General features: G+C 36.1%; 1 protein-coding gene across 2 annotated transcripts in view; it reads left to right on the forward strand.

The window, feature by feature from the left end:
- The window catches only part of Pola1 (DNA polymerase alpha 1, catalytic subunit), a 303,607-nt gene that overhangs the window by 121,632 nt on the left and 161,005 nt on the right, over nucleotides 1–20,970 (forward strand). The window contains exons 31-33 of one of the 2 annotated variants that reach the window (XM_010607165.3): nucleotides 4,854–4,985; nucleotides 8,216–8,390; nucleotides 20,403–20,471. In XM_010607165.3, coding sequence (XP_010605467.1) covers nucleotides 4,854–4,985; nucleotides 8,216–8,390; nucleotides 20,403–20,425 — 330 coding nt within the window. In that variant the 3' untranslated portion in view covers nucleotides 20,426–20,471. Of the gene's footprint in view, nucleotides 1–4,853; nucleotides 4,986–8,215; nucleotides 8,391–20,402; nucleotides 20,472–20,970 lie in introns of those variants that run through there. The other variant, XM_010607164.3, reaches the window with a different exon arrangement.

Here is a 20,970-nt window from a genome sequence, read left to right on the forward strand (position 1 = left end):
GCAGCATCTCCTGAGCTAAATCTCTGGCCCAGTGGTAATGATTTTTAAATAAAACTTTACTATCATAATGGATACAAAGCTGTATTTTACAGACAGATTTAATTTACATTTCATTGATTTTTAGAGAGAGTGAATATTTTATGTACACATACTTATGATTTGTATTTGTTCTTAGGTAAGCATTTTGTTTCTTATTTCTTGACCATTGTATCTTTAATGTCAAAAAGAAGACATTTGTGCATTTACAAAGGAACATGTGCCTTGGTGCTAGCTCTTCCTTTAAAGGATGCAGTATGCACACATTAGCATGGGCTCGGTTGAGCCATGTAAGAGAAGTTTCTGTTGTGGTTTTATTTTCTTCTTTAAATACTGGGAATTGAACTAGGGTCTTCTCACTGAACTACATAACCCCTCCACACACTTTGAGACAATGTCTTGCTAAGTTGTTAAGTCAGTGCTTCATCTCACCATCTTCCTTCCTCGGCCTCCCTTAATGCTGGAATTGCAGAAGTACCTTATCATGCCCAGCTAGGTTTTATTTTATTTCTTGTAAAAATTTTCATAAGGGATATGACTTCAGCCTTATTTTAGTCAGATTTTACATCTATTCTATATATTGTATTCCTGATCCTGTCAGCTTCCCTAGAAGCTGGTTCTGTATCAAAAAAGGATCCCGTGTCAGGGATTTAGCTCAGTGGTTCCGCCACCTGCTTCACAAGTGCAAGGTCCTGATTTCGATCTCTGGTACCAAAAAAAAAGGCGGGGGGGTCCACTAATGGGTTTGGAAGTCTCAGTCTGACTATGACTATATTATTGACAAAATAACAGTGAGCATACATTTTCTAAGGTAGTGGGCCCACACTGTCATCTTCTCGTATTACTAGTGTGCAAGAAGAAACCTAGAGTCATAGACATACTGCTCTCTACCTTCTGACCTGTAGTCTACATTGTTTTATTACTTTAAGTTTTTATGATCAAAATTTCCAAAAGTGGAGATAGTAAGATGAGTCTCCATGTGTCCATCACTCAGCTTAAATAATAAAAGTTAACACTTTGTGCCTAGTGTGTTAGAGGTTGTGCATACATTTTTCTGTTGCAGAAGCAAAACTAACTCATTGTCTTTATAATCCCCATATACTCCTTAGCATAGTTGCTGGCTAATAATAGTTATTGTGGGAAATGAAAGAATTTGTTTGCTTATTTAATCATCCATTCAACAAACAGGTAATACTTAAGTATACAGTTACAGATTGTGGGATAAATTGAGTAAGGAAAGCATGATTTGTATTTTCAAGATTTTAATGGTCTCTTAAAGGTATTTGCTGTTCTATTGTCTTATTTTTTATAAAGAAGAATTTCTGCAGTTTTGATAGAAGTACAGTAAGTTCTGATAGTACTGTCTATGTCATAGTTATAGTTCTGTACCTATTTACAGTAAACTATTCATATGTGAAAGTTAATATGTCCTTATGATAATCTTCAACATTTATCTGAATACTTGGAATATTTAAAACTTGGGAGCAATTCAGCTTTTATATTTTACTACTTTCAAAAGAGCGTAATACAAAAAGCCGTATGACTGGCTTTGGATGGTATCATGGCAGGATGGTGTTTTATTTGCTGGCTTTATATATACATTATTTTAGGTGATGTCACTAGGGCTTGAAAATGGCAGGTTAGATTAAGGTAGAGGCATGTGTAAAATGGTAGGATTTACCTTTACAGGGATTTTAGCCCTTGTTGCCAAAAGTAGCTGAAAAGCAGCATGTGTGATTTTTCTGAACTACTTCAACCTTAGCTTAAATATATTTTACAAAGTAATACAAAATACTTCACAGCTGATTTTTATAGCCGTAGCTAACTTAAGCCTAAATTACCAGAAAGCATTTTTTTAGATGAAGCCTTCTAAATCTAGCATATAAAATCCCTAAATAGTCTCAATCTAATAATTGGAAAGTATGTCAGATGAAATTCAGAATTTTTTTTTTTTTTTGGTTTTTGGAGACAGGGTCTCACTATGTAATTGAGACTGATCTGGAACTCACTCTGTAGCCCAGGCTGGTCTCAAACTCACAGCGATCCTCCTGCCTCAGCATACGGAGTCCTGGGATTACAGGTGTGCGCCGCCATGCCCGGCCAAAATTTTTTATCATTGCACTGAAGAAGAGTCAATTGAAGAAAATGGTTTTCTTGACTAGAGTTACATCAGTTAAAGAATTCTAGTATTGCCCGTTTAAGTCAATCAAGACTTACCATAATCCAGATTGGAGGACATTGAGATACTTGGGGAATTTCCAAATCACTCTTCTATTTGAGTATAAAATTTAGAAAGTGTGTATAATGGTAATGTATGCCCATGTTTGAGGACCAACACAGTAATTCTCAAATTTCTTGGTCTCTGGACACCTTTATACTGTTAAAATAGTTTAACACTCCAAGGACTTTTGTTTATATAGTTTATGCTGATTTTAATGTGTTAAAAATTCAAGTATTGGGCTGGGGATTTAACTCAGTGGTTCTGCTTGCCTTGAAAGCACAAGGTCCAGAGGTTGATCCCCAGCACCCCCCAAATTCAAGTATTTATTTTAAAAAGTATTTATTTAAAAATAGTAATAAATATGATTACAAAAATAACACTTTCTGTGAAAAAGAACTGTATATTACAAAACAAATTCACCAGAAGTGTGGTATCATTTTACAGACTTACAAATCTCTAATGTCTAGCTTAGTAGAAGGCATCCAGATTTTCATATCAGCTTCTCCTTCTAGTTTGTTATGATATGCATCTTTGGTTGAAATAGAAGAAAAATTCAGTTTCACACAAATACTTAGAAAAAGGAGAAATATTTTAGTAGTTTTTTTCTGAGAGTTGTATGTATATATTCTTCTTTGGTTCCACATCAAAATTGTACAGATGGTAATTTCTTAAAGGCTATTTGTAATGTGCTATGTGAAACTGTACTTTTCCTCTCTTAAAATGTGTTGGTGTGTGTTGTACATTGAAAGGATATTTTACGCATGTGAGGCATTCATTGCATTATGGATTAGTCATTTGAAATGGGCACATTTTATTTTATACCATCAAAAATCACACTTCTAAATATTTCTTCTTATATCAGAAATGTCTTTAAGTGTTGGGAAACTGTCAAATTCACAGACATGGAAATAAGTTTTCCCAAATTCTTACTGTGTTTAAAAGCTTAAATTTTAACATTGAATATTTATCATTTTTTTCCTTGAAGTAGCAGGCTTATTTAGTTCTTTTTTGAGAAATTGTTTACCAGATATCCATGTCAGAGTAGTATAGTCCGTTCTTTCAAGTAAAAATTGTATTCTGTATGCAAGTATGAATATGCCAAAATGAAATCCATTATTCTGAATGATTAATATGCACTAATAAAAATTGTATTCACTAGAAAAGACAGCTAGTTTAGATTGCAACTCAAAATAATTATACAAGAGCTTTTTTGGGAGCAAACTTGTTTCTTCACATTTGCCTTGTGTTTTCTTCCTAAGTAGACTACTACTCAAGGATTGAAAGCTTTAAAAATTACTAATTTTTACTGCTTCTCCAAAGATATTCTTAAATGAATGTTTTGAAACCTTATTTTAGAGAATAATACAACAACTATTAGTAGAGTTTAGTGCTGCTGCCCTGATTTATATTTATAAGGCACCAGCAGTTTTGCCCACTGTTGCTTCTGTGTCAGCAGTATAAACAGTATTGTTATAAAGTGTTTTGATCTGGAGATTTTCTGAAAGGGTATTGGGATTGCCCATGTATCAAAGGACCACACTTGGAGAACAGTTGAACTCATTAAGCAGCACCCTGGTCCCCATCCTTCCTTTTGGCTCTTGAAACCTACCCTTACAGAGTCAGGTGGCATCCTCCTTACCCTTTGTGCACATTTAGTTCCAGCCTGGGCGACAGTATTTTTCCCTTACCCCTCTTTTTCTCTGGTTGGAATATTCATATACCTGTTACCTTTTCTTAAAATCTTGTTTTTCCTTTTACTACCAGCTTGTTTTTATCTTCTATGATTTTTGCTCTCAGATGGAAAGGATCTTTATCTTTTAAAACTCTTACCATGGCATTTTGTTTACTTCTCCCTTATGGCACATGTAGTTTATTGTAGAGGGGTCCTTTGGGGGAGGGGTCCAGTGAGGAGGGAGTCTTCTAGTAGCTGATGACTTAATACCAGTAACTGTATCTTATTCAGTAGTACTTTAGAAAATTATTGCAGAATGGGTTAAATTCAGCAAAGATTTGACTGACTGTATATCTTACCACATTCTGAGCACTGTGAGTAAAGAGTTGGACAAGGCTGATGTTATTCCTGCTTTCATGTGGCTTACTTTCTATTACAAACTCATTCTGTCTGTGCAGAGGTTGACAGTAGGAATAAATCCAACAATTTCTGGTGCCCTTGGGGTTTTTTTTAGGCTAGAGAACATTATGAGAAACAGATCATTAAGTTAGAGTAGCTGTTATTCATCAGTCCTGACATTCGAGAGAATCGCAAACATTTGGAGAAACTCTTAAGTCTGAGTCCAACAACGGATTTATAGTGTTGGCCTTTTATAGTCAGATATTAATCAACGTGGCCCATAAACTTTTACTTATTTTTGTTAAGATTGCATCTAGTTATGTTATTTACTAAACAAAGGAGAGAAAAGTCTTCACTATAGACTGTTTAAAGATTCTCTGTGTCTGCATTCTACACAGTCTCTGTCGTTTTTATGTTTATGTGGCTAGTATGATTCTAGCAAAGATGTGTTCAGTGTGTATCTATGTGGAAAGAGTTTTAATGTTTCGTGCTTTTTTTGCTCCCTTTTTCTTTTTTCTCTTTCAGGCATTGACAAAAGATCCCCAGGATTACCCTGATAAAAAAAGCTTACCTCATGTACATGTTGCCCTCTGGATAAATTCTCAAGCAGGCAGGAAGGTGAAAGCTGGAGATACTGTGTCATATGTCATCTGTCAGGTAAAAGTATCATAATTCATAAGACTTGTAGCATTTAGGGACCTAGAGTAAAATTCAGATCACCACAGTGTGTTTAGTAGTCTTCCAGATAATTGACCCTATAAAGAGATGGTTCAGTCTGACTAGTTTTATACCATTTAAAAACATTAGTCAGAGATGTGGCATGTTTTATTAGAAGTTTCATAAAGCATTTAAAATTAGTGTTTTGGTGCACTGAAATTATTTTGGTGAGACAGGTTTAGAACAGTAGCTACTATTTCAACCCTAAATTAACTTGAATGAAAATGTGTCATGGGCCTGGGTTGCAGCTCACTGGTAGAGTGCTTGCCTGCAAGTGTGTGGCCCAGAGTTTAATCCTTAGCACCACATTACAGGAAAGAAAAAAATGTGTATAAGTTCAGGTCGTCAGTCCTGCAGTAGTCATTTAGCATTCTTTTTGCAACATTTTGCATTGTAAATATCAGTGGAGTAACGAGAGAATGAATACACTATTCTAGCCTATATCACAGTAATTACTTGAAAAAATATGAGACGCCTGATTATATGGAGAAAGTTGATAGGTCCTAATGACATACCTTATGAAGAAGACAGCACCAATCCATTTCCCCTGCCCCCCCTTTCTCCTTCCCTCTTTTCTCCTCTCCTCTTTCCCTTCTTTTTCCTTCCCCATCTCCTTCTCCCTCTCTTGATGGAGGTCAACCTGCTTGTCTTCTCCCTGTTTTATGAAGCACCTCTAAGGAATTGCTAGGCCTTTTGGAACACAGATTTAAACTGCTAACCAATTTCTTTTAAGAGTAGAATGCCACAAACATGGGGTAGGAAAGAGAACTGGGATAGAGGAACAGTTTTTTTTTTTCTTTGAAAGCACTTGACTCCAATTGGAACAAAGAAGAGCTCTTATTCTTACTCTCTGTCAAAAGTCAGAGTTATAAACCTCTATCCAGATTCCTTAAAATTACTATGGTATGGGCTAACTATCCCAAAACATAATTCATCTGCATAAGATTTTCTTCTATTATTAAGAGTTTTATCCTAATTTTTACTGCATTGTGTTTTTATGGTAAAAATTACAGAAACCTTAAAATTCATTGCAACATGATTTATCTTTGTTGAACTACAATCAGTGCATTCTTAAACCACAGAACCTTATAAAGTAGTCTGTTAATATCTGCAACATACTGTACATGATGTATATAACAAATGATGTAAGTACATGGACAGGAATCAGCACTTGACTCTGTCACCCTCCTAGGGTTACCCTTGATTAAGAACTGTTAGAGAAAGCCAATTCCTGCAGGAAAATATTTCCATAAATGTCTGACTCGCTGAAGCCCTTAATGTGCTTTGCATATTGCCTCTGACAAGTCTCATCTCAAAAAAACAATTTTCATATTATGCAAATAAAGATTTTGGTAAATAGGCTAGGGTTTTTTCCCACTTGTGTCTTCACATACATGGGAAAGCTCTTAGATTATTAATGAAAGGAGCAGATTGTGGCACACAACTTTGAAAAAAATCATATAGGTTCAGTGAAATAGCATCTAATGATGAAATCAAGCTACAGTTATGTTCTGGCTTAACCTGGAATGGAGGCATATGGTAACTTATAAAATGGGATGGTTGAAGGATTTAAAAGTCAAGCTTATGCTCCTTGATGTCTATCAGGTTTTATGATTTCTTCTTGATCTTATCGATATAGGTGGGCTCAAAATACTAATGCTAACATATTATAATAATATAATTTGATGTATTTTTAGCATTTTTCCCACCACTGCTAATGGGCTTTAACTTACTTGCTTTTAAACAATATAGTTGTTTCCTTTTATTAACTTTCTTTAGCATATCCCAAGAAAGGCTTAGTTCCAAGTGCCTTTTTAAAAAAATATTTTGCTTCTTCAAATTCAATTTTAACTCACCATTAAAGATTATTAAACTCAACAAAAGCTACAGTTCTATGAATCAGTCAGATTTTATGTATAAAAAGACTGAATACAGTGAGGTGTATGAAGACTTTGCCCAAGAATTTTTTCAATTTTTCTCATCAATCATTCCCTTATTCTTGCTAACAATTCCAACTTCTAAGAAGGTAACAATTAAACTTGATTAATTCTGCCCAGTGTTTTTTACTGTACTGTGAATTATTGGAGAAAATAAGCAAGTTTTTCTAAATGTGAGGTTTGCTTCCCTTTTCGGTATTTCATTCTGTCTTTAAAAGGATATAACTTAATTGATAAATGGGCCCAATTTGTTTGGGTTAGGAGCCTAGCCAGAGAAGGAGGTCCCTACCTCTGACCTCTGGTAAAGACAGCAGTGTGTAACGTTGCTTTGGGCTGGGCACTGAGCTGAGAAGAAACTAGTTGTAGCAGTCATGAAAGAATAGGATTCACATTATAATCCGTTATACAGAGCAGCTGAGCACTGTGAATAGATACCATTTACTAGTCTGAATATTAAATTCTGTTTTAGATGAGAGGAATAGTGAGTGGGGGCTGGAGATTTAGCTCAGAGGTGCTGCCGCCTGCCTCAGAAACAGAAGGTCCCAAGTTCAATCCTTGGTACCAAAAAAAATAAAAAGAGTGGAATGAGTTGTTAGATGTTGATCCAGTATTGTAATGAAGTTTTAATTCACAGGTGATAGGGACGTCACTGCAGGGATATATGTGGGTCAATTATATAGAATTTCTTTCAGTTATTTATTTTCTTTTTTCGGAAATGGATATTAAACTCAGGGACTTCTCACTGAGCTATATCCTCAGCCCTTTTTACTTTGAGGCAGGGTCTTGCTAAACTCCTCAGTTTCTCAGTCTGGGCTTGAACTTGTAATCCTCCTGCCTTGACCTCCCAGAGTGCTGGTATTATAAATTATCACTCCTTTAAAACCCTTTCTAGGTAGACTATAACCATGTCTTCTCAATGTGTTTTTGTGATATGGCACATATAATTATTTAATGTAGTTGGTGCCATCTTACTGGTTTCATGCTTGGACAGGAAAAAGAAAAGAATACATTTCATGCTGGACTTGTGTTTTTGGATGGTGGATGAGATTGAGACTGAGGAGTTCTTCTTCGTCTTCCTACTAAGACATACATGAGATAGTTGACAGTTTTCAGAAGATGTCTTGGTGTTTGAAATTTAATATATAAAATTTAAACTGTTGTCTCCCTGTCTGATCAAGCCAGGATGTGCAATTGGATTGCTCACACCTTGTCCTGTGCCATGTCTTCTTTCAGGATGGGTCAAACCTCACTGCAACTCAGAGAGCCTATGCGCCTGAACTCTTGGAGAAACAAGATAATTTAACCATCGACACCCAGTACTACCTGGCCCAACAAATCCACCCAGTTGTGGCTCGGATCTGTGAACCAATAGATGGAATTGATGCAGCCCTCATTGCAACATGGTTAGGTAAATGTCCCAAGCATGGGTAGACCTTCACAGGGCCAGTGGTATATGCGGTCCTCCTTTGGCTGTTGGACTCCTGTTTATGGACATGGTATTGCGTCTGGTACTTCTTTATTCATGTATTTAGGCATTTGTTTTTATAGTAGTTGGGTTACTGTCTCTTCATTGACTGTGCTCCACATACAGTACTTGCTGCTTCTGTAAACATGTACTTGCTCTGCAGTTGACACTAAGTAAATGTCCTGTGAAGAAAGAGAAGGCATAAGAGAATGAAGAGATTTTAAGCACCAGAATAGACATTGCATGTATGTCGTTACGATTTTAATTAATAAACTCCCAATAATAAGGAATTGATTCATCTCGTTTATCTCTAAAGGTATTTTCATGGAACATGATAAAACAACTTTTTAATCGAATTTTTAAATATTTGCTCCCCCTGCCTTTTTTTTTTTTTTTTTTTACCAGGGCTCAAACTCAGAACCTTGCACTTGCAAGGCACGCGAACTGTCACTGAGCTAAATCCCAACCCTTGCTTCTCTTTGGTTTTTAAGTTCTTTTTAAAATTTTTAATTTTTATTAGTATGTTTGCAGTACATAATGATCATATTGATCATGAGTAGTTGTTACATGTGCATGAAACACCTTAATTCTTTTTATTTTCCTTTTCTTTCCTCACCCTTCCACCTCCCTCCAACTCTTGGTCTCCCTTCCCATTTGTAAAGGATTTATCTCCCTGTCTCCCATTACCTATCTGTTTCTCATGGTTCCCTTTGAGTATCTTTCTCACACTTTAAATTTTTCTAAAATTGAACTTTAGGAATTGATCCCTGTTTCATCATCATCATCATCCTGGGCAGTGCCAACCAGTCCTGAGACCCCAATATTTCTCTTAACTTTCGTCAGTGTCACCCCTTTTCTGTATCAGTATTATTGTCATCTTTTGCTTAGAAATATATTTTATAACTATATAACCAGACTACATTTCTAGACAACCAGCACATAATTACATTGCTTGTAAGGTCATGCTCTATTCTGTGATAAGCAAAGATGAATGTTTGTAGACTCCTGCCTAATAAAATTCTCAGATGGCTTCTCGCTGTCTAGAAGTCAAGTCCAGATGTCACTGGCATTTCACAGACTCTCACTTTGACAGTTACAGAGTAAACTACCTCCAGCCTGCATTTCTAGTCTTACTTCTTATTAGTCTCGCCTGTGGTCCCCTAAATAAGGCATAGCTCATTCCTGTCCTTGTTTCATTGAAAATTCTCCTCCTTTCACTAAAATGTTTGATGTAAGCCATAGGATTTGCTATCATAGGGACCTGGGTTTTAATGCTGATTCTGGTATTTACAAATCTCTAAACCTTGGTCTACACTTGGTTCTTCAGTGATAGAATTGTTGAAAGAGAAACAAGATGCATGTCAGATGTGTAGCACAGGACCTGGTGCAGAATGGTACTGGATGAGTGGTAGCATACCCATCTCAAATTCCCCTTTCAGGCAGACATATAGATTTGTCCCTACTCCTCCAGTCCACAGATTTGGACACAGGTAACACTCACTATGGATTCACTTTTCCATAGATGATTATCAAGTCACATTATTTTCCATCCTGCCCCATTCAGTGTGTTTCTCAGCTCATCCCTGCTACTCCCATCCGTACTTTCCCATCAGTGTCTGCTGTGGAAGTGGAAACTCATTTTTGACATTTACCTAAGCAAAACATCATTAGGAAGATAAAATCCTGCTACCAAAATAATCATATAATGTATTCTCCAAGTTGAGTTGTGTTTGATGATGTTTATAAATCCTCAGCTGGGAAGAGGGGACTGTAAATGCATGATATGTTTTAGCTTCATTTTTTTTCTCTCCTATACATTGAGTGCTTACTCTACCGATGCTCTGATAAGTACTTTGCATATCTTTTCTCATTCAGTCCCTGTGACAACCTCCTGAGGGTGTGTTATGTAAACTCCATTTTACAGAGAAGAAAGCTAAGTCTTAGAGAGGTACCTGACTTGGTCTTGTCACAGAGCTAGTAAGTGTTCATCTGTGATTGGATTTTAACTGAGCTCTCTGTGGTTCTGAAGGTTCTACTGCAGGTTGTACTTTCGGCCACTGTGCTAAACTTCATTGCCTCCTGTTAGCATTAAATAGCATGGCTGAGAGACTATGAAAGTTCTTCTCAACCAGGACTGGGATGGCATAGATGTGAAGCATGAGGAGCTTCATCTTCATGACCCACCCTTCTCCCTGTGCACCTCCGTACTCCCCACTGAAAACCTCTGAGCAGAACTACTTTATTAGCTTGTATTTCCCAATATTCTTATTTGTAAAGTCAAGAACCTGGTCTGAAGACCAACTGTTGTCCTATCTTGCTTTGTATTTGAATCACCCAGCTGCCAAATACTAGAGGAGATAGATGGAAAAGCCTTGCCTCATGAATGACATTTGAGAAAAGAAAGTATGAAACAGTGGATATCAAGAAAAGAACTGGACAATAAAGAGTGATGGAGCCTGCTTAAGAGGGCTAGACTTGCTGCAAAGACTAGTCGTATTGAGAGGAGAGCAGACTCCTTCAGAGGCCATAGTTAAGATCATTTTTGGGTCCCTGGTATTTGGGTCCCCAATACTGGGGTTTGAACTAGTTTGTGCTGAACTACTTCCTTGGCCCCTTGTATTCATTTATTTTTTATTTTGACATAGTGTCTTTGCACATTGCCAAATTGCCTGAGCTGGGCTCCAGCTTGGGATCCTCTTGCCTCAGCCCCTCAAAGTGATGGTATTACAGGTGTGTGCTTCCATGCCTGTCTCAGTTTTGTTTATAAATTGAACAAGGAGTAAATTGGTTGTACAGGAGCTGCTGGGGACCAAACCCAGGACCTTGCACATACTAAGTGCACACTGGACGACTGAGCTATGCCCCAAGTCCCTGTGGTGGGCAGTTTTTTACTTAAAGTTAACTTTATCATAGCTGTACTGCCTTATTGTTAAATTTAATCCAAATAATTTTGTAAATTATTTTCAAAGCCTGTATTAAACTAATGGGTTCCATCTTCAGAGGATTCATGTTGTATTTTCTTATTGACTGATCTCATTCTATCGGGACCCTGCAGACTTACACACGGTCCCACCACATGCCCATCTCTTCTGTCATCAGAAAACTCTCCGGGTAGAGTGTTTCTGTATCGGCATTGTTGTGGGTGGCCCCTCTGGGGCCATGTAGCCAAGTCAAGCCAATGGAAGGGAATGTGTCTGGAGACATAGAGGAGCTACTGCTGCCCCTCCTTTTCAAATGTTTTCTCATTTCTGCCACTCAACATTAGTTTTTACACTGATGTTGCCATTATTATCTGCTCCTACTCATCTTCTTCTTCCACCCTACTCCCTGCTGGCCTCAAAATATATATACTTGTTCATCTTTGCTATTAATAAATCTTTCAGCCCTTCATCCGTTCTCCTTTTCTTATAAGAGGTTTGGTATTCAGTGAAGTGCAGACTTGGATATGCTGGCTACCATGAAAATCTCTATAAAACACTGAAGCTCACCCGGCATATCTCAGTAGGCATCTACACTGCTCTAGTCAGGAGCTGAATTTTTATCTGTACCCTTTATTCTTCCGTTCCAAATAAAAAATTAGGGTGGTTTTTCACTCTGGGCATTAAGGCCCCGTTATCAGTTCTCCTATGTCTTGTGGTTTTAGAGACAGGAAGGGAGGAGATAGGGAAATGGTGGTAAAGTAAGGGGAGGGTTAGGGGGTATGTGGTTTCTAAGAGGTGCAAGCTGTAGGCATAAAATTACTGTAATTTGTTTTAAAAATTCTAAATCTGTTTTCTTTATGTAAAAAAACTGCAGTTAGTGAACTGACACTGTTAAATAAGTTGAAGTGTACAAATGTATACATAAAATACAAGCCCTCCGACTGCCTAATCACAGACATAAAATAATTCTCTTGCTTTTAATGTAGTTTTTATCTTTGATTAATGAAATGTATTACAGTATTGAAACTTTAGTGAAGTTTGATACTTTGTCCTTTTAACACAAAGAAATCAGGAATAATGGCATAATTTCATTTAGGGAAATTATTAAGTTCATGATTTTTTATTTTTAAGACTCTTTTGTGGAGAGCAACTATATTTTTCAACTACCTTTTCTTTTTCTATTGCTTTTATACTGCTTTCCTTGAAATGAAAGGCAAGTATCAAGTGTTGGTTTTATCCTGTGGCTTCACTTTGGAAATTTTCTATTTCTCCCCATCAAGATACCTCCTGAAGTCTGTCTGGTGGCATGTTGCATGGGCAGGTGTTCCATATGGGAAGGCCATTTTAGTGAAAAAGAGAGAGGATAGTCTATTAAATGAGTGAATGAATAAGTCTGTTGAGTTGAAAGAGAATAATTTGTTCTCTCTAATAACTAATGGTCCTCATTATCCCACTGTAAAATATGTATCATTTTTCTGAAACCTATGCAAGATTATTGCTATTGGGCTTAAAGAAAGCAAAATTTTACTCTTTTTCTGTCTGTGAATAGGAAAAAATATAGTATTACTCTTCTTATACAATAGCCCTATGGGAAACATGGCCACTAAAACTTGGAACTAGAAGCTTTTGTTCTCTAGACTATAGGTTTTTTTCTCTCTCTTGTTCTAATGAAAGCTCTCTATATTCTGTGGATGAAATATTCACAGTATGCTCAAACATCCGAATAGTCTTCTGTACCTAGTGAACCAGGCCAGTGATGAGAATAGTCTAAAGTTCATTCTTGAATTTCATCTTTCAATAAATTTGTGTTTCATGCATAGTGGTACTTATAATAGTGAGGCCATGTCTCAAAAACAAAAAAATTGTATTGCTTGGGCTGAGAATGTAGTTCAGTGGTGGAGCACTTGCCTAGCATGCACAGGGCTCTGGGTTCAGTCTCCACCTTGCGGGGTGAAGGTTACTTACAGAAGAATAGGTATGGCATAATAAATTAAAAGGTTGAATACAGTATTACACACAGATACACACACACACACACACACACATATATACACACACACACACACACAGACACACATTTACACACATATATGAATAAGGAATAAGACAGGGTTGGGCTGGGGATTTAGCTCAGTGGTTCTGCTGCCTGCTTCTCAAGCTCAAGGACCCGAGTTTCAATCCCTGGTACCAAAAAAAACGACAGGGTTGAAGTGGTGAATTATAAGTGCCCCTTTGCTGATGAAAAACATTAATAGTAATTTTATTAAAAAGCAGTTTTTACAGTTACTAATTTCTAAAAAGGTGGGCGGTTAGGGACCTCAGATCTTGCTACCATGTCCCCCACCCCCACAACCTATCAACATAGCTATTAAAGAAGCAGTCTTTTGTCTATTGTTTAGTGTTATTCTGTTTTCCAAATATTTACAGAATAAAGTTATACATTATCTTTTCTCAGGTTTAAAAATAGGAAAGGAGATACTTTTAAAGTTTTTGTTGGCCTACGATATATGTTGAGCATGCCTATCTAAAATGCTCTAAAATCTGAAACCTTTTTAAGCCCTGACATGGAGGCACAAGTAAAGAATTCCATACTTGACCTCATGTGATGGGTCACAATCAAAATGTAGGCAAACTAAAAATATTGTCTGTTTGTATAAGGTATGTGTGAAACACAGATGAGCTTCATGTTTAGACTTCAGTTCAATCCCCAAGGTGTCTCATTATACATATGAAAGTACTCTAAAATCCAAATCCTGAAATACTAAAAGCATCTAGTCCCCTGAGTATTTCAGGTAAGGGATATTCAACTTGAGCACATTTCTTTAACTTAAAATTCATGTGCAGGGCTATCATCAAGGGCATTAAAAACAATTCAGTCGAAGTCGTGAGAGCATTGCCTACTAGGAATTTGATTTCTGTCAAGTTTTGGGGAGTTATCTTCTGAAAGGCAATACAAATTCTGTGTTTGCCTGTTGTTTTAAAATGTTCTAAAATTTTGCATTTATTTCAGGAAGAGGCTTTTTGTTGGAGTAAAGGGCAGTTTTGAGTCACCTGCCATTTATACAATTGATTGTTTATCTTTAAGTCAGATTTGTAGTATTCTTTAAAACTTTTTATTATGGAAAAATATACTATATATGAAAAAATTATAATCCTCCATATAGCAATCACCTTCAGCCATGGTGAATCTTATTCCTTTGTCCCATCTCTCTGATTACTATGAAGAAAATACTACTATTTTGCATTTATAGAAGACAAAGTTTCACTCTTTCAACATAACAACTTTTTTTTTTTCCTTTGGTACCGTGGATCAAACTCGGGTCTTTGTGCCTGCAAGGCAGTCGGCAGAACCACTGAGCTAAATCCCCGGCCTTTCAATGTAACAGCATTGTAAAACTCACAGTTCCTTCATTTCATCACATCTCCAGTAAATATTCATATTTCCTCAGTCACATTATGAATGTGTTCTTTTGTGTTACTAAGGATGGAACCCACGACTTTCACACACTAGCCCATTTTAAGTTTTTTTGTTTATTTTTATTTTGAGACAAGGTCATGCTAAATTGCCTGGGTTGGGCTCAAACTTGCAATCCTTCTGCCTTGGCCTCCCAGAGTATTAGGATTACAGGTGTGTGTATCACCATGCCTGACCTATGAATACACTTACAACAAAAATGCCCCTTGTTTGAATTGGAATCCAGAGTCTACAGTATATGGTAGTTAATGTACTCTCTCTTTTTTCTTTTTGATCCTCCCAATTTTTTTGTTAAAGACATTTTTTTTTGTCTTGTAGAATTTTCCTCATTCTTGAGTTTGCTGATTACATCCTAGTGATGTCTTTAAGTATGTTCCTCTGCCCCCTGTATTTTTTGTAAATTGTTAAATACTGAGCATATTTCATTTCTGTTGTAAATTTAATTTTACATTTTGCTAATGCTACTTCTTAGATGATGTTATGTACCTCTATGAGGAGGTACATGATATTCTGTCATGCATGATTCAAGGCATTTTGAAACAAACTTTTAGGCATATCATAAAAAAAAATTTAATGCTCACTTTTCTTACCTTCTTAAATGTAAATTCTCATATAGTGTAACATGCATACAGAAAAGTGCACAGAACCCAGCTGAACTAAACAGAATGGCTTGATGAATTTACACAACATAAACACATGCCAGTGTAGTCAGAACTAAGTTCTAGAAGCATCACGTTACTACATCCCCAGGAGCCCCTTCAAGTCCCCTAGAAACCACCTCCACACCCCCCAGCACCAGAAAACTGCTACTATCATGGCTTCTACCATTGAAGATGAGTTTTTCTTATTTTTGAGAATTACATATATTGTGTCCCTTTTTTTTGGGTCTGGCTACTTACTGTTACCTTTGTGAGACACATCCATGTGGTTGTACTTCATTTCTATAGTATTTCCTTGTATTAATGTACCCCACTGTTTGAATATCTACTTACGAGTTATATCCACATTTTGGTTCTTATGAATAGTGCTACCTTGACAATCCTCGTACATGTCTTCTGTTGAACATAAGCATATATCTCTTTTGGATATGTACTTAGGCATAGAATTGCTAGGCCACAGTATGTTTGACTTTACAAAAGTGGGGCTACTAATCTTTATATTAGCAATATATAAATGCTCCATGTTACCAATACTTGGTATTTTCCATGTTTTATATATTGGCATAATATTTTGATTTTTTAGTTTGCGTTTCTTAGATGACAAATTGAGCACTTTTCCCCTTTCTTCTTAGCCATTTGAATGTCTCCTTTTGTGAGGTGCTTGTTTGGGTCTTTTTATGTTTTTTGTGTTGGGTTCTCTCTTTCTTATTGATTTGCAGGCTTTCCTTGCATACTCTAAATATGAGTTCTTTGGAAATATATACCGCAGACATCTGGCTAGTGTGCTTTTCTTTTAAATATGATTTACATAATTTACCATGAAATATTAAAATTTTAAGAGTACCAAGCAGAAAGAAAAGAATACCGAACAGTTTATCAGGACACAGATTCAAAACATTTGTCACCCTAAAATGTACCTTGTGTCCCTTTACACTCAATACTCCCTTGCAAAAGCAACTGCTGAAGGTCCAGGCATTTAGCTCAGTGGTGCCGCTGCCTGCCTCACAAACGCAAGGACCCAAGTTCGATCCCCGGTATCAAAAAACAAAAAAATTGCTCATCTGATCTCTTGGTCATCATAGATTAGTTTGCCTATTCTGCAGTTTTGTATAAATGGTTCACTACAGCATATACTTTTTTGTTTTCAATTTCTCTCACTTAATATTTTGGAAATCTGTCTGTTGTGTTGCTTGTATTGTTATTCATTCTTTTTCATTGCTGTGTAGTATTCTGTGGTAGATTATACCATTTCTTCTGTTGTACTATTGATGAACATCTGAACAGTTTCCACTTTTAGCTATTACGAATAAAACTACTATGAGCATACTTATGTAAGGCTTTTTATGAATATAGCCTTCATGCTTTAAAAATTCACCTTTTTTTCTTTTGTCATACCATATTTTCATATTATATATTGTCCTATGTGAAATTCAGACATTTGAGAGCCTAGATTTGTGCAAAAAATAAATTATTTACTTCTTGAAGTTTTTTTAAGAAACATTTCACAGTAGTAAGATTCTGTTGAAAAACCAGGTGTGGCACATGGCTATAATTCCAGAACTCTGGGAAGCAGAGGCAGGAGGATTTATAAGTTTAAGACCAGCCTGGGCCTTAGTGAGATCCTTTCTCAACATGAAAAATACGCTGGAGAAATAGTTCAGAATGAAGGTGCTGGGTTTAATCTCCAGTAATACAAAAAAATTAGAAACAGATTGATTCCATTAATCAGATTTAACAGTGGCTTAAATAATTCATATTACAAACAACTGCTTATGAATACCGGTCACTTGCTTTACTCACTTGGTATATTTCATTTATGTAAATGTTCCCTTTCCCACTTGCATGAACATATGTAACTAAAAATGGCATTACTGTAGTCATTTGCAGTTATATTAATAGAGGCCTTGTCTTTTGGAGGAAGCAAAATATTTGATCAAATGTATCAGCCTCTCAAATAGTCATATGCTTTGAGTTATGAACTGTTTGCTCTTTGGAAATAGGGACAGAGGGACATTCTAAAATCAGGCATAGTTAGAAAGTGCAATGGTAGAAAAAATAATTTTGTGCCAGATGTCACAACAGGGATGTGTGATAAGACTGGTTCTCTTAAGTAAAAACAGTACTGCTAAACTTGTCCACCCCAATGCCTGTGATGTTACTTCTATAAATACTTGAAACATGAGAGCTTTGATCCTGTTGCCAAAATAATGCGGGATCCTAGAAATTTTCTAATTATAAATGACAGTATTTTAATTTCATTCCACTACCTCTCTGTCTGTCCCATCCTAGCACAAGTGATTTGATCACTACAAGTCATAGGACTGAATTAAAGCATTCATCGTCTTTGCTTATTTGTTGGGGGAAGCCACAGCCGTTCTTCCTCCAGATAACTGGTTTTTCAAAGCCCAAGCAGGTTACTCCTTCTTTTATTCTTTGCTTGACCAAATGATTCAAGTCCTCTACCAAAAACTAGTCTAGTAGAAGTGGAAGTTTCTTTTCTCAAACGGAGCATAAAGGTTTTTTCTTTAAGCGAGTTACTCAGAGAAAGCTCCCAGTAGAAGAGGTAAGGGATTTGGAGTGCAGCTTTACATTTTTTGTTTCAAGACTAATATAGTTATGCACAATATGGTGAGCAGTTTAATTTTAATTATATAGTGTATATGCATATAGGGAAGGTGTGATGATGAAGATTTTGCTTTAATGTCATTTCTGACAAAAGTGTTTACTTTTGGAGTGACAATAATTACTAAAGGTGCTTTATGTAGCAACTCTTGCACACTTTAAAATTCAAAATCTCTACCTCTAGGTGGCAGCACTAGATACTTTTTCCCCCTGTTGTGTTTCACTCTAACCTTAATGAGTTGTGGTGGTGTAAGCAGTAAAACTTTTAAGTTTGCTGAAACTTCAAAATAGGCTGCTACTGGCAATTTCATGAGGATTAGGAAAAATTTATATATTGAAGAAGTGTGGGGTTTAAGCCTGAATTTTCGTCTTTTCAAGCAGGATTCAGTCAGCATTGGTACATTTTTTAAAAACATGGTATTATATATATATTTTTAAATTTAGTTTAGTCTTTGATTTGCCATTTAAATGTAATTGTCCTTTCAAGAAAGTTACATTTTAATGATGTTTTTGTATTCAGGCAACTTGTACAAGGATCATTACATACCTAATATTTTAAGGTCATTACTATTTCTTCTCCCTTTCCCTTTAAAAAATTTAACATTGAACCCGGATCAAGAGAGTGCTGCAGCTGAAGCCCCTTTGTCTGAAAAAATTCCCCTTAAGAATAAATCTGAAGTAATTAGCTGGGCCAGTTGTCCTTGTTACTATCATGGGAAGATAAAAGCCATTTGTGAAAATAGACATTTAGAGTAGATCCATATTTCATAAGACCTGGTATTTCTCCACAAGTTTCAGCCAGTTGTTGGATGTTTCTTTGTAATAGCAAGATGGGCTGAGACCACTTTTGGCTTATGCTGCAGACAGGCTGCCCTGGGCTAGTACAGGCAGTTTCTTGCACTCAGGTGCGCCTATCAAGCTATGGCTCGTGGGGAAGGGTAGAGAGCGGCTCATGTTGGTTTCTTTGCAGAAGCCAGTCAATTTTGTGTATGAGTAAATCGTTGTTATTTTGTTCCTTCATCTTTGGACTGTGAAGGAAGTTTGCCTTTTAGAAAAACCTTGCTTTTAATTTTTTTCTCTATCTTTTGATTAGTATTGGCCTGGGAAATTGATTAAGAATCATACAGGGCTGGGGATTTGGTTCAGTGGTTCCACCACCTGCCTTGCAAGCGCAAGGGCCCGAGTTCGAGTCCCAGTACCAAAAAAAAAGATTAATAATCATACAGAGAAAAGGTGAAGATGCTTTTTTATAATGACAAGTCAAGCAAGGCATTATGTGAATACACTTGAATTCACAACTAGTTTGATGAATTAGCAACAGTTCTCTCTTATGCAAAATAAATGGCCTCATTCATGGGCATGCTCTCAGTCATTTTCTCTGCCCTTATATTTAATTGTGAGGGTATATATTTCCACATATTTTACTAATTTGTTGTTTCTCTCTAGGGGATAAGTAATTTGTAAAATAAAATGTAGAGGAGTCCTGGGGCCAAGTGACACATGTTATGTCACTGGCGAACAATTTTTCAAATAATTCTGAATATTTACTCTTTGTTTTTATTCTATCACTGTAGGAAGTACTTGAAATTCTTACAAAGAGAAAGTTTGCTTTTATGCTCTTTTGTAGCATAAGCTTCTGTTTCATATATTTTTCTAAATGCATAATCTGAGTGGTTTTAGTTCAGATTAAATGGTATTTATTCTCTTTTAATTGATCATCCAAGTGACAATTACTGAATGTTTTCTCATCATATCATAAGCTCCACTGAAGTAGGTTTGTCCTTTATTGTCTCATATGAACTTCATAACTCTATGGTTAGTGATGCTACCACTATTTTGCGGGTGAAAAAAGACTCCACATCTGTCATTCTTTGTTTGACATCTTTCCACTACTTGAACATAGGCCCTCACGTATTGATGATTACTACATGTCATCTGATAACTGACCAAAGGGGATTTACAATTTTGTCACTGGTTTCTGGATACATCTATTAGATTATCTACCTATGAAGCTGTTGAGAGATTTAAAACAATTTTAGGTATTTTGGTATTTGGTAACTTTCTGCTCAGTTAACTATATTACTTATTTATGTTTATAATAAAATAAATGATAACTTCCCTTAGATTACCAAAAACCTAGAACTTTAGGGATTGCTATGATAGTTTTAAGAAAATAATATTGGATAATTATCTTTTAGTATAAATTCACATAGTAATTTTGACAGATGTTTTGAAAAGGGGAAAATTAGTTGGCCAAAAATGTCTTTTCTTTTCGTAGTGTGTGAAAACAAGATTGCATAAACTATGCATTGACTGATTTCTAATGCATCGATTGAAATATGGCAGGTAGGTTTGTTTTCAGGGTTGTTTTAGCCTACAGAATCTATAGATCCAGTGTTTTTGCACATATTTTAAATTTTTGAATTCCAAACAACAAAAAAGAGTTGCATTTTGTCTCAGATGCTGCCACTGAATTTTAACCACTGAATTAGATTGCAACCTACATGCTGTTAACTATTGAGCCAAGATGAAATCGACCACTGCATTGAAATCAGGGTTAGCAGTTGTGTTTGCACTTGAAGGAGTTGTAATGGCAGTGAAACTGTTTGCTTTAATGGAATTTTTATTCTGTTTTCAGTTTAATGGTGACACTAAGAGTGTTTCTTAATAACAATGTGCATTTCATTGAGGCTTTTCATTGTAACTTTAAGAAAATAATAAAAACATCGTATGAAGTAGGTGCTTCTGAACCCAAATGCCCAGTGGCATATTTCTGCATTACACCATTGCAATTACTTGTTTAATTTATAAAGTAATCTCTTGTGAAAAGTCCCTTGCCCATATTA

This window comes from Fukomys damarensis, unplaced genomic scaffold (genome assembly GCF_012274545.1).
Source record: "Fukomys damarensis isolate Sample0158 unplaced genomic scaffold, DMR_v1.0_HiC HiC_scaffold_39, whole genome shotgun sequence".
Taxonomy (NCBI): Eukaryota; Metazoa; Chordata; class Mammalia; order Rodentia; family Bathyergidae; genus Fukomys; species Fukomys damarensis.